The 14,691-nt window shown below is 44.2% G+C and overlaps 1 protein-coding gene across 1 annotated transcript in view; it reads left to right on the forward strand.

Moving 5' to 3' along the window:
* Positions 1-14,691, forward strand: part of LOC130109950 (AP-1 complex subunit mu-1) — a 41,915-nt gene that overhangs the window by 17,447 nt on the left and 9,777 nt on the right. The window contains exon 11 of the mRNA XM_056276914.1: positions 12,102-12,177. Coding sequence (XP_056132889.1) covers positions 12,102-12,177 — 76 coding nt within the window. The remainder of the gene's footprint in view (positions 1-12,101; positions 12,178-14,691) is intronic.

Consider the following 14,691-nt stretch of genomic DNA (forward strand, 5'->3'; position numbering starts at 1 on the left):
CAATTTGCCTCAGTGGGCTTTACAGCAATACAACATCATAAGCACAAAGGACAAAATGTGATGTCCCAAAAATAGGATGACTAAAGGCTTCTGAGAATATCAGGAATGAAAACTCAACCAGGCCTAAACTTTGTTTTGCAGTTCCGAGTGTTTTCGGCATTAGCCAGTAACTGTTTGCAGTTAAAATGTTAGATATGTGCTCTGTCACGATGTATTAAGATCCTAACAGTTGAAATCTTAAGCTTTAGTACTTGTGCTGCACTTGAGATGTGTTTCCTCTGCACCACTGACCGTCAGTGGAGGCTTGATATACTGCACGCAGGTACAAATCTGGTCAGAGGTCACCTGTGTGGTATTGTGTGTGATAAAGAGAAAGGGCCTGAGCAGCATCATATGGCAGGTTTTTGGGTATTCACATTTTGATGGATCGTCTAGAAGTGTAACTGCCAGGGAAAGGTGTGAGTACTGCCTCGTTCTCCAGCCAAGCATAGTTTAATTTCTTGGTGATATAAGTGGATTGGATTTAACTTCTAAGTCGAGCGAGCCAGTAAAGCATGAGAAAGAGCTGAACATTTAGATTTTGGAACAAAGTACAGCTCAATCATGGTGATAGTAACGTTTTACAACCCCAGCCGTTAGCACCTGTGTGCTATTTCTACACTGTTAGAATGTAATGGGATGCACTCCAAATCGTTAAGCTGTCTAATACATATTTTTGAGATCGTAGTGAAAATGCCATGCCGTATTTCTTTTTCTCTCGTGTTTCTGACATCATTTTAATGTGTTCTTAAATGGATAACACACAGTTGATTGCTAGATGTTATTTTGCCAAGTATATGGTAAATATCTCAGTCCTCTGGGCCATGTGGATGTCTCTTTTAAAGGCTTTCTCAGAGCATGCTTGGCCCTGGCATGTAGAACCGGGTTGGAAAGCTTCGGCATGGATCCAGCGACATTACTCGACTCACTCATTTTCATTCCCCTTCATGTCTGCCTGTTAAACACACCTACAATTTAAACTATGCTATTCGGAGATTCTTCGGGTCTGTCTTCATTCTGTATACAGAGGAAATTCGGAAAGGCTAGCCCCAGGCGGGGCAAATGAGGGGGTTCATTTAGCTCGGTAAAACTAATGACACGCAGCCAGCCACAGTTACCATGCATGTTTAAAACTGCAGGGTTAATGAGCTCAACACGACGGTGGCTCTTCTCTCTAGTTGGGGAATTGGTAGATCCATTCGCAGCTCGGGGGAAATTATTGTATGAGAGGCATCTCGGGCATGACATCACAACAGGAAAACAGATATCAACTTAGTACAGGGATAGACACAAGCAGCTGTGCTGGTTGGAAACACACATCCACACAAACGATGAAATTCACTTTTGGTTGGATGGTTAGAGACCTCTTTTGTCAGCGCGCAGGGCTTGCACGATTTCGGATCTAAGTCGGATGTAGGAAAATAGATCATGGGAAACCCATTGTCTTGCTTTTGGTTTTGAAAATAAGTATAAATAAATTTTACTGAGTCAGTTGTTGAGTGTGGAACCGCAAAACACCAACCCAACAGGAGACATTATGAAACCAAAGACAGAAGCGTGGCCTTCAATTAGCCCGGGCATTTTCATCATCAAGAAAGCTTCAAGCCCCGTTCACTTCTAACCCGGCCACACTCACTTTACTGGCTCAACCTCAAGTAATGGCACCTTGTAAAGGCCGACACAAGAGGAGAAGGGGGTGGCAGGAAACCACAGCTGGATCAGAATAACTCTGTAGTCTCGGATCAATGGGGACATCATTAGAGAGATGCTACCATTAGCTGCAGCAAGGGCTGCTATTACTGGGAGCTAGCAAGAGATGAGGAGCTATTATGTGGCCTGAGGTAAGACCCCCAAGGTCCCTGCTGGTACCACACGCTATCTTCTTTCCTTAAACACACATGCAGGGAAACAAACACACACACACACACACACACACACACACACACACACACACACACACACACACACACTTCATTCTCCACTGGTGGTGTTCTTTGGCTGTTTGATCTGTGCAGGGAACTTCATGGTTGAATCAACAGAGACCACTGTGCAACACTACACACACACACACACACACACACACACACACACACACACACACACACACACACACACACAGGCCGCAATAATCTGCTAGCAAGTCACTGGGCGAGGAGAGCATTTAGGCAGACTGTTCTTACTAGAGGGAGCATGCCATTTAACTATGTGGGGAGAGGGACGTGTGTGTGTGTTTGTGTGTGTGTGTGTGTGTGTGTGTGTAGCTACACTGCCGAGGAACTGAATGCCGCTCAAGATACTGTCAACAAGTATGTGTTATACCCCGTCCCGCTGCAGTACTCACGATATCCATATTAATCTCCTTTGTAGTGTTTATTGGGATGTTGAGTATTTTCATTTATTGTATGACCAACCCCAAACCCCCCCCCCCCCACACACACACACCACAGCACATATATTTCTGTTCCTTAAAAAGAAGAACCACACCGTCAGCTTCTTAATTATACAGGGGGGTATATTAGTGTGACTCAAAAAGACTGTGTGCACGCACACACACACACACACATGCACGTGCACGTGCACATACATTTAAACAAATAAAACACATAGCCACAAGTGGGGGCAGATGTGCTGTAAGCCCCACAGAAAACGGGAAGTGTACCACAGGAGTGGTTTGAGTGGTGTGTGTGTGTGTGTGTGTGTGTGTGTGTGTGTGTGTGTGTGTGTGTGTGCGTGCGTGTGCGTGTGTGTGTGTGTAAAAGTGCGTGCATGCGTGTGTGTGTGTGTTTGTGTGTTTTATTGCCTGCTGATAGCATGTTAGGAGCCACTTCAGGACTCATTCATTTATCCATTCATTCATCCCTCCACTTCCTAATCCTGAGCCGTTATCCTCTCGGGTGTAATTGTTCCCATCTTCCCAACAACCCTCCTCCTCCTCCCATCACAGTTGGCTCAGTGAAGAGATTTATGAGCAGCCTCCAGCACATTTTAGTTCAGATCTTAGTATGGGTCATGTTCATTGGAAACCTTTTTTTTTTTCTTTTCTTTTTTTTTAACACGTCACTGTGTCCAGGTAACACGTATCTTCTTCACAAAGTTTCACATCGGACCATAAAAACATGCTTTTGTTCAAAACATTGAAATTCCTAAAAAAAAAATTCTATGGTACTGTATGTTGAGTTAGCAGTCATACTAACAACCGTGCATGTCAGAAAGTTAGGTGATGTGCAATTTACATGTGGCAACTTGAAACCTATTAATACTTCTGAAAACAGATGAATCATGGGTTATTATGTATTGTTGAGTCACATGTCCGCACTTACTGAGGGTATGTCATAGCTAAATCAGTTGGCTTGATGAAAACTGACCTTAAATATTTACAACTTCCTTTCTTGGTTATTTTTACCAGCGTAACACATTTGGCCAATTTTAGAGAGCAGACAGAGGTTTACGTCCCATAAAGACTTCCCGTATGACTAAGATATTGACTAAGGCACTAGCTCTCCTGCTCAGACGGTGCCCACTCCTTCTTTTGGACTTTTTTTCCTCTCCCTTTTTCTCCTCAACTGTATCCGGCCAATGACTCCCACTCTTCCGAGCCATCCCGGCCACTGCTCCACCCCCTCTGCCGATCCGGGGAGGGCTGCAGACTACCACATGCCTCCTGCGGTACATGTGGAGTCGCCAGCCGCTTCTTTTCACCTGACAGTGAGGAGTTTCGCCAGGGGGACGTAGCGCGTGGGAGGATCACGCTATTCCCCCCAGTCCCCCCTCCCCCTGAACAGGCGCCCCGACCAGCCAGAAGAGGCGTTAGTGCAGCAACCAGGACACACACCCACATCCGGCTTCCCACCCACAGACACTGACGGCCATTTGTGTCTGTAGGGACACCTGACCAAGCCAGAGGTAACACGGGAATTCGAACTGGCGATCCCCGTGTCGGTAGGCAACAGAATAGACCGCTACGCTACCCGTATGCCCCGTATGTTATCACTTTGTACTGCAGGTTGTCATTCGAAATGTCATGTAAATAATTACTTTTTCCTGGCACATACATAAGCAGATGCTATTGTAGGTGATTCATAGTGAGCACACACACACACACACGTACACAGTTTCAGCACATGATAACATTTAGCTGTTAGAACCGCGGGAGTGAAAAAGTGTGTAATTGATCTTTGGCTGCTGGATTAGTCGCTAGCCAAAGAGTGTTCTGTAGTGTATTTCCCCTACAGCATCACAGAGAAATCTCTTTGGTAGGACTGACAGCAGAACTCAGCCAGCCACTCAACCCCTGTCTTCACAAGCCTCTAGCTTGTACTTGTTCAAAGCCCTTTTATCATTATCTGTGTACAGTTGTATGGGTGTGTATGCATATTATGTGTGTGTGTGTGTCCAAACCTCTTTCATTGGATATGGAAATGACAAATAAATGTTCCTGATGCCTGATTTCTCCGTGCACAAGTGTCTGTGTCACCAGTTACTGTCAAATAAGGGCCAAGTTTGTACACATTGTATTCCCTTCCATTTTACTCATTTGCGTGGTTGTGTGTGTAGAGCTGTTTTCTCTTATTGTCTATGCAAGCCTGCTCACACATGCATGAGCAGGCGTAAGATCTGTCAAGCCGTCGGTATGTATGAGTGAGTCTTTTTGCAGCTCTCCATCCTTATCTTTTTGAGTCTGTATTGTACTACTTTGTGTTTGGTTTTATAGCTTATCATTGACTTTATGGTGATGTAGCCTGACTATTGTAATACACGCTCGGATCTCCTGTGAACCAGCTGACAGATGGACCGAACCCTCCGCACACCTCGTGTAACCCAAGTCAGACCTGAATTATGTGTCCTGAAATATGGACAGTGTGTCAGTGCTTCCCCATATTTCCCAGCAGCTGACAGATTTACATACTGGGTTTGTATCGCTCTGTATGCCACTATGTCGGGGCCAAAGTCTCTCCAGGAAGAAGTTCTCGACAGTGCCTCTCGAAGAGGAGACACATGTTTAAGGCGTCAGACGACGAACACTGTTGTGGCTTTGGGCCGCAGTTGATACAGGGCCAGATCTGTTCAGACACATCAAATCCAAGCTTCACCGCTTGGTTTCTGAACGTGTGCTGCACTTACAGGTTCATAGGCAACTTAAGCTAACACATGACCTAGCACGTCTATAGTCTTGCTTGCATGGGATATTCGGTGCCATCAGACTCAAACAAAAGATGTCTAGTGGTGCAGAGAGACACGCATCCTCACACAACTAGTCCCTCATAACTTGATACGATATGATAGTCTTTAACTTCCCAAAGGACACTGCAAGACCAGCACATAGACAGAAGCACCGTTTAGAAAGTGCTCACTAGCTTACCCAAATGTGCCGTTAAAGATGCATTCATAGAATCATTTATTAGAATCTCTTATTAAAGAAGTTTAAGGTTAGATGTAATTTTTATGTTCAATCTCATTTTGACACATTTGGTTTGTTTCTTGAAATGATTTCAACTGACATAAATTTGAAGGCTGGCCATGTGTTGTTGTGTAACTTTTTATCCCACTGTCGCCTGCGAATTTCTTCATCATGTTCAGCGCTTAGATGGATGCTTTTCCTGCCGTTAAACAGCTTCGTTCCCCAGAGCGGAAAATCATCCGGCTCCATATGGAATGGATAAAAAATATCAACTGTATTTATGTGATGTGATTTGTGCTTTGGGAGAACCGAGGCCATCTACACACAATGTCACATCACTCCAGTGCTGTAACTTTCTGGCCGGCCGGCTCCGGCGTTTTATCTTCGGCAAAGATTTAAGAGGCAATCCCTCTTTCTTACCCCCTTTTCCTTGTTCTCGTTCTCCTCTATGAATGCTATACGAGTGTTATCTTTATTGTCTTTGGTGTAACTAATGGCATTACCACGGAATGTAAATTCTATCTGTGGTTTTATCTTCGGGAAAAACTGAGGATGTGAGCCCTCCTTTCCTGCTCCCCTCTATCCCTCTTTCTGTCTCCATACATTTTTTTTCTCTCCGACTCTCTTTTTGTTTTTCTTTTATGTTTTTTGCTCTCTGTCTGAAGATTCCCAGTTCTCCCAGACTCTCCCCATGTCTGTGTTGATCTATGAGTCTCTCTGTCTTTCTTTCTACCATGCGTCACTTTGTCGCCCGCTCTGCTTCTTCAGCCACTGTAGATCGTGTTGTCCTCCATTGTATTCAGCGCAGTTGACAATGTTGTCATGGTGTTTGGATTTTGGCATGACCACCATGAGACATACCAAGGTTTTACATGCCCCTGAAGGAGCTTGGGGCTGATTACTCTGTTTACAATGATGGTTTTAACTGGCTGCATGGGTGTGATTCATAAAGATGTAGTGATGGGTTATTAACTTACTGTACATATGAGATGTACAGTAGACTCACCTCAATGAACCGCTGGCTGGCTCGTTACTGTAATGAGCAGGGATTCGGCTCCTTTCTGGGGCCACCCTTACCTGCTGGAAGTGGGCGGCATTCGCCCTACTGGGGACAGTGCCGCTCTTTTGTCTAGCAATATAGAAAGCTGCTTCTTTTACTGGACCTCAGTCCAGCCTTTGACACCAATGATCACCGTATACTATTAGACAGAATAAATTGTAATTTTGGCGTCTCTGGTCTAGCTCTCTCTTGGCTTAAGTCTTGCTTATCTGGAAGAACACATTGTGTCTGCTTTAATAATATTACATCGAAATTCTCTGATGTTAAATAATAATAATAATAACAATAATAATAACATTCCCACGACCCTGACATCCCCGCGACCCTGAGAGCAGGATAAGCGGTTTGGATAATGGGTAATGGAATGGATAATAATAATAATATCGCACTACTTGGAACATCTCATATCCTAAGAAAGGCACTATCCATCAAATAGACTTCTACCTCATTCTAACCCTAGGTCCAAGGAATTAACCTGGTTATTATGTCGTATTATGGCATGAAGTTAAAGGAAAATTGTATAATAATAATAATAATCATTACATTTATATATATATATATATATATATATATATATATATGTATATGTATGTATGTATATGGCATACCCCAGGGCTTGGTTCTTGGCCTTCTACTTTTCACTATAATTTTCTTCTTGGCCAAATTATACGTAGTCATGGAATACATTTCCATTGCTTTGCAGATTATACTGAGCTATATGTGCCTATTAGGGCTAATGATCATACTCAAATTACTAATTTAGAAGGCTGCTTGGCTGCTGTGAAAAATTGGATGTCACTAAATTTCCTGTTTTTAAATTCGGGTAAAACTGAGATGCTGGTCATTGGCCCTGCTAGACACAGACGCCAGTTAGAACAAGTAACAGTAAAGCTCGACAACTCTGATTTCACAAGTTGTGGCAGCCAAAAATCTTGGTGTTGTTTGATCCCAGCCTTTCCTTTGATAAGCACATTAAAGAAATCACCAAGACTGCCTTTTTTTTCACTTGCATACCATAGCTAAAATTCAGGTTTTCCTGTCCGTAGCTGATGCAGAGACTCTAATACATGCATTTGTTTCATCCAGACTTGATTACTGTAATGTTCTGTTTTCAGGTCTGCCACATGCTAGTCCTAAAAGTCTTCAGATGGTTCAAACGGCTTCAGCTAGAATCCTAACTAAAACTAGAAAATTTGACCATATTACACCAATTCTTGCCTCCTTTTGCTGGCTTCCTATCCATGTTAGATCGGAGTTCAAGGTGCTTCTGCTGACTTATAAAATCCCAAATGGGCTTGCCCCATCATACCTGTCTGATCGTCTTAAACCGTGTATTCCATCTTGAGCTCTCCGCTCTCATAATAATAATAATAATAAAAACCTAGATACTTAACACCAAAACCTAGATACTTACCTTAACTCCAAAAATGACCCCCTTATCATGATTGCTAGACAACATGAAAAACAAAACAAAAAGTACTCCGTAGCTAACCAAGCCGCAATGTTCAGAAGAGAGCTCAACCTCCCTGAAACACCGCAACCTGAAAATGAAGCTCCAACCGTCCACGCCTGAAAAGTCAAACAAAAAGCAAAGTGTCACACCCAAGAACAAATGAAACAAAAATGGGAAGGGAAACAAATGCACAGGCAGTACCCAAAAAGAGTAGATGAGAAGGATGTAGACCAACATATGACCAACCAATGGCTCAAAACAGCTGGGCTGAAATCTGAAACAGAGGGCTTTATCATTGCTGTCCAAGACCAGGCCATCAAGACCAATTACTACCGGAGCAAAATCCTCAAAGATGGCACAGACCTAGTGTGCAGGATATGTGGTCAATTCCAGGAAACCATTGACCATATCGTGGCAGGGTGCCCTGAGCTGGACCAACACTGAATACCTACAAAGACACAACAAGGCCACCACATACCTGCACTGGAACATCTGCAAAGAATTCAACATCAACACAAAAGAAAAATGGTACGAGCACGAGCCCCAAACAGTAACAGAAAAAGACGACATCACAATCTTATGGGACATGCCAATACAGACAGATCGTGAGATAAAGGCCAACAGACCAGACATCATCATCATCAAGAACAAAAAAGAAAAAAGCTGCCTACTCATCGACATGTCCATCCCGACTGAAAGGAACACCTAAGTAAAAGTAACTGAACAACTGCCGAAATATAAAGATCTTGAAATCAAGATTGAATGAATGTGGGGAATGAAAACCACAACAATACCAGTAGTGATAGGAGACCTGGGACTTGTAAAAAAAAAAGGGGGGGGATGGAGAAATACACCCAACGGATCCTGGGTAACATCAGAATACAAGAACTACAGAAGATCACACTATTTGGAACATCTCATATCCTAAGAAAGGCACTATCCATCAAATAGACTTCTGCCTCGTTCTAACTCTAGGCCCAAGGAATGGGCCCGGTTATTATCTTGTATTATGGCATGAAGTTAAAGGAAATTTGTATAATAATAATAATGGATTACATTTATATAGCACTTTATCTAGACACCCAAAGTGCTTCACAGTGACAGGGGAACACTCAACTCAACCACCACTTATGTGTAGCACCCAACTGGGTAATGCACGGCAGCCATTTTGCAGCAGAATGCTCACCACACATCAGCTTTAGGTGGAGAGGGAGGAATCATTGAGCCAATTACACGGGGGGATGATTAGGTGCCCAGAGGGAGAGAGCCAGGTTGGGAATTTTGCCAGGACACCAGGGGATGTGCCATGGGATCTTTAACAACCACAGTGAGTCAGGACCTCAGTTTAACATCTCATCCAAAGGGCGGCATCTCCTACAGCACAGTGTCCCCATCACTGCACTGGGGTATTTGTTGTTTATTAGGACCAGAGGGAAGACTGCCCCCTAATGGCCCACCAACACCACTTCCCAGCAGCAACTCAGTTTTCCTGGGAGGTCTCCCATCCAAGAACTAGTCAAGCCCATACCTGCTTAGCGTCTGTCCTTCAGCAGAGCCAGGGTACATGTTGGTATGGCTGCCGACCATAAACTACAGGGCTCCTGTGTTTACTCAAAGTTAAGAAGAAGTCAGCTGGTGCCAGGGCCTTTTCCTATCGGGCCCCGTTCCTATGGAATAATCATCCTGCTGCCTTCAGACAATCAGAGTCTGTTGAGTCCTTTAAATCCAAACTTAAAACTCCTCTTTTTGCTTGATCCTACTGTTAGTTGCCTTTAAATTGAATACTTCACGACCTGTACTGCATGGCGGGTTGGTTTCTGTCTCAGTGAATTCACCGCACAGTGTTCTGCTGACAAGATTATAGAGTGTAGATTATTGGCTATTGCAGCTGTTCTCTTCTCTCTCACGTCTTTTCTCTCTCTCTGAATGATGTATTCTCCTGCCTCCTCTCCCGTGAACGGTGTGATGTGAGTCTCCCCTGTGTGCACGTGTAGTTTGTCCTCCTCCCAGGTCTCCATGCTGATGGTGGTCGCCACCTGGATGCTGCTTGGCATCCAGGTGGATCCTCATCACTTTTTTTTATATATCTTAGAAGTCCATATAATTTTATTAGCCTGTGTCAGTGTTGTATCTTTTTTTCTTTTCTTTTTTTTTTTTTAGGAATTTTTCTCTCTTTTTCTCCCCAATTGTATCTGGCCAATTACCCCCTCTGCCGATCCGGGGAGGGCTGCAGACTACCACATGCCTCCTCCGATAAATGTGGAGTCGCCAGCTGCTTTTTTTCACCTGACAGTGAGGAGTTTCACCAGGGGGAAGTAGCACATGGGAGGATCATACTATTCCTGGCGCCCTGACCGACCAGAGGAGGCGCTAGTGCAGCGACCAGGACACATACCCACATCCGGCTTCCCACCTGCAGACACGGGCAATTGTGTCTGTAGGGACGCCCAACCAAGCCGGAGGTAACACAGGAATTCGAACCGGCAATCCCCCGTGTTGCTAGGCAACGGAATAGACTGCTACGCTACCCGGATGCCCATTGTTGTATCTTTTTTTCCCTCCAGTGTGTGACTTATATCTCTTCTTGTCTCTTCTCCAGTGTATGTGAATGGTGTGATGTGAGTCTCTCCTGTGTGCATGTGTAGTCTGCCCTCCTGTCAGGTCCACATGGTGATGGTGGTCATGTGGCTCAGGTCCTAGGCTGTTCCAGTGGCATCTGGACACTGCTTAGTGCCTTCCTCGTCAAAGTCTTCACGTGTCTTTTAATTCCATTATAATTCCGTTATCCTCTTTCAGTGCTGTATTCTGTAAATTGTGTTCAATTCTGTACACACAACACCCATTGCACGTCTGTCCAGCTTGGGGAAGGGATCCCTCTTCTGTCGCTCCCCATGAGGTTTCTTCCTATTTTTTGCCCCTGTTAAAGGGATTTCTTTTAGGGAGTTGTTCTGATGCGAGGGTTTAAGTGCAGACAGGATGTGATATTATTGTAAAGCCCCCTGAAGCAAATTTGTGATATTGGTCTACACAAATAAAATTGCCTTGACTTGACATTTTGCAAATGGACGTCTGTGTCCACACTGGGTGCGCTGGGCATATCGGCTGAGTTTGCAGGAGGGAGCAAAGGGACGCTTGATGAAATTTGCCAGGGTATTGAAAAGAACCAGTTCCCTCTTGAGTGTCTTTAACACGTCTTCATACCAGCCTGGCTGGCCTCTCCCTCTCCCTCTCCCTCCCTCCCTCCCTCCCTGCAGGAAACTCCTCTTGCTGTCGTTTAGTGTTTGCATTGTTTTGAACCATTGAAATTGAACAGAAATTGCAGAAACGTCACTAAAGCATTATAAACATGGGAGACATAATTGGGTTTATTGGGTGATGGAATTAACTTGTACATCCCTACTATGGTTCTGTCAGTTCATCTGGCTCTGGTCTACCTGTCCGGTCTGTTTGGTCTAGCTAATCTCTACTTGATCTGAACGTTACTTTGTGAAAACAGTGGGATTTTCTCGCTAAACAATGCTTTTTTTTCTTTTTTGGTTAAAATATAGTTTCTCAACACTGATCACATCAGTAGTGAGAATTTTTGTCTGGGTTTGTGTGTACTGTAAATGATGCTTGGCAACATTTTAATGAGGTGTGGATTCAAAAACAGTGAACCAGTCTAAATAACGATATGCAGGAACGGACTAGTTATTAATTTACATAAGTGAGGTTGATATATTGATTACCTCGGGCGTCCCTACAGACACAACTGGCCGTGTCTGCGGGTGGGAGGCCGGATGTGGGTATGTGTCCTGGTCGCTGCACTAGCACCTCCTCTGGTCGGTCGAGGTCCCTGTTTTGGGGGGGAGGAGGAACCGGGGGAATAGCGTGATCCTCCCACGTGCTACGTCCCCCTGGTGAAACTCCTCACTGTCAGGTGAAGAGAAGTGGCTGGTGACTCCACGTGTATGGGAGGAGGCATGTGGTAGTCTGCAGCCCTCCCTGGATCGGCAGAGGGGGCGGAGCAGCGACCAGGACAGCTTGGAAGAGTGGGGTAATTGGACGGGTACAGTTAGGGAGAAAAAGGGCGGTGGGGGGGATTGATTCCCAGAGCTCTGAGCTATACCATGTGATGCTGAGCCTTTACTAAAAGCTTTTTGTCTCTACAGGTGCGTTACCTGAAGATCATTGAAAAGAGTGGCTACCAGGCTCTGCCGTGGGTTAGATATATCACACAGAATGGAGGTAAGTACACACATACACACACACACCAGTCCCCCTCTTTACTCATAGCACATTTTCAACAGAGTCGATTACATCAACACAAAATATGACGCAAAAAGATGCTCGACCTGCGAGAACTGGAGGATAATGAAATCAAAACTCACCTTTGTTAACAAAAACTACGAAGAACATGTAATGCCATATACACATTTCATGATAGTTTTTATTTAGAAGGGTACATTTTAACTTTCTTGTCTTGTTTCAGTTCCTCGACTGACATTTTTTTCTCATATTAGTTTTAATCAAGACATTAACACAAACAAGTTTCAGTCATGCCTGCTTTGCAGTTATTCTGTTGATTCACGGTTAGAACCAAACGTGACTTTTTATTTGGCTGTGAGCTTGTTTTCGTCATGGCAAAATATTTTTTTTTGGTCATAGTTTCAGTCAAATGGATGTAACGCTGATTTGTAATTGCTAGTCACTCATGTCAAGTATTGCTAAAGGCTTTGTTCGGTGTCATTGTTGGACATTGTTTTGAATCCAAACATGTCTGTGTGGTGATAATGTCTGTGACTGGCAGCTCTCTCGGGTTTCCTGAGCAGGTTATCACCGCAGAACTGCTCCTTCTCAACCCTGATTAGAAGGAAGGAAGCGGACAGGCAATAGAGTTGCTCTTGGCTCTGCTCACACACACTCACACACACACACACACACACACACACACACACACACACACACACACACACACACACACACACACACACACACACACGTGTGCATTAACATTACATAAAGCATGTACAGATATCATTATGCTGCTTATATAACTGTAGCTCATACTTATGCATGTAAACATACACGCACAATGAACCAACACACACTCATACTCACATACACTTCCTGCTCGGTGTATTCCTCCAGCCTGGGAGTTTTGCCTTGGTTAATCGCTCCTTGTATCGAGCAACGGAAGGCATTACTCTGAGCGGCCGGACAGGCTCTTGACCGAGGGTGACTCTGTTTGGCTTTGCGAGGAAAACAGAGAGGGTGGTACCGGTGCGCTAGCCTATTGTGTCTGCTCCGCAGGTCAGACTGCAGGACAAGGGTGAAAGGTCAGTTTTGTTGATAAACAAACTCACTGTTGAGCAATAGGGAAACCAGTGAGACCATCAAATCAAATACTATGTTTGAAAAGTGTTAAATAGCACAAAGTCAGATACCTGTCAAATATAGCCCTTTCCCCGTTGCTTAGTTCGGGGCTGATTTCACTGTTCGACCTTCGGCGAACAGGATTTTCTAAGCTTTGACTAGTTAGGGGGGGGGGGCTAGTAGAAGTCTTACCCTAACTTTAGGTCCAGGTTTGGTCCAGCTTTGCAAGCTGAACACAGGATCAGAATCAGAATACTGTATTTATCCCCGAGGGGAAATTGGGTCCTATTACAGACACTCACACTCTAGTTAAGAAAAAAGCTAAAAACTAATAACAAGACACAGGATAACAAGACAATAGAAACAAATAGAAACAAGAAAAACTGAAACAAATAGAAATAAAAGATAAAATAAGAAATAGAAATAAGAATATGTGCACCATGCTGGAGCATGGTGCACATAACACCCTATCTATACTGCACTACTTCAGCACAAAACAAACAGCACAAACAAAACCCGACAGGGTAAAATAAGTCGAAGGGCCAGTCCAGTGACCATTACCTCCGAGTGTCTGACGGTCTGAGTCTGAGGGAGGAGTTGTAAAGTTTGATGGCCGCAGGCAGGAACGACCTCCTGTGGCGCTCTGTAGTGCATTTCAGCAGAATGAGTCTATTACTAAAAGTACTCCTGTGCCCGACCAGCACGTCATGGAGTGGGTGGGAGACATTGTCCATGATGGCACATAACTCCAACGGCGTCCTCTTCTCATAAACCGCCACCAGAGAATCCAGTTCCACCCCTACAATGGCACCGGCCTTGTGGATCTGTTTATTGAGTCTGTTTGCATCCGCTATCCTTAGAGCACTGGCCACCACAGACTCATACCACATGCTGAGCAGGCCTGAGCAAGTTGGTTGTCCAGATGTCCAGGTTGTCCAGGTCCACATGCAACCTGATAGTTGCAATAATTGCAAACAAGCTTTTCAAAATCGACTCAGCAGAGCTAGTCCAGGATATGTATAATCCCCTTGTTTCATGTCACTAACATATTTGAGCAATGCTGCATTGTACTGAGTTAAACGTGAATAACAAAGTGACAAACATGAATAAATCTGTGCAGAGATTAGCGTTAGCAGCTACTTTTGTTCAATCCAGAGTTTGCTGACTAGCAAATATTCTCCAGGTAGGGTAGACAACTGACCCTTTGAATGCAGTTGAGTATAGTTCAGAGAGCAAAATAAATTCATTGACAGACTTTTAAACTCCTCCTCAGTGTGAGAGGAGAGCAGTAAAGCATCAGCACTAGACACAGACCACCCCAGTTTAGTAATGTACCTTATAAGTATATCCCCTTTGTTAGAGAAAAATACAAAATAAAAAAATATG

Source organism: Lampris incognitus, chromosome 3 (assembly GCF_029633865.1).
Source record: "Lampris incognitus isolate fLamInc1 chromosome 3, fLamInc1.hap2, whole genome shotgun sequence".
NCBI lineage: Eukaryota > Metazoa > Chordata > Actinopteri > Lampriformes > Lampridae > Lampris > Lampris incognitus.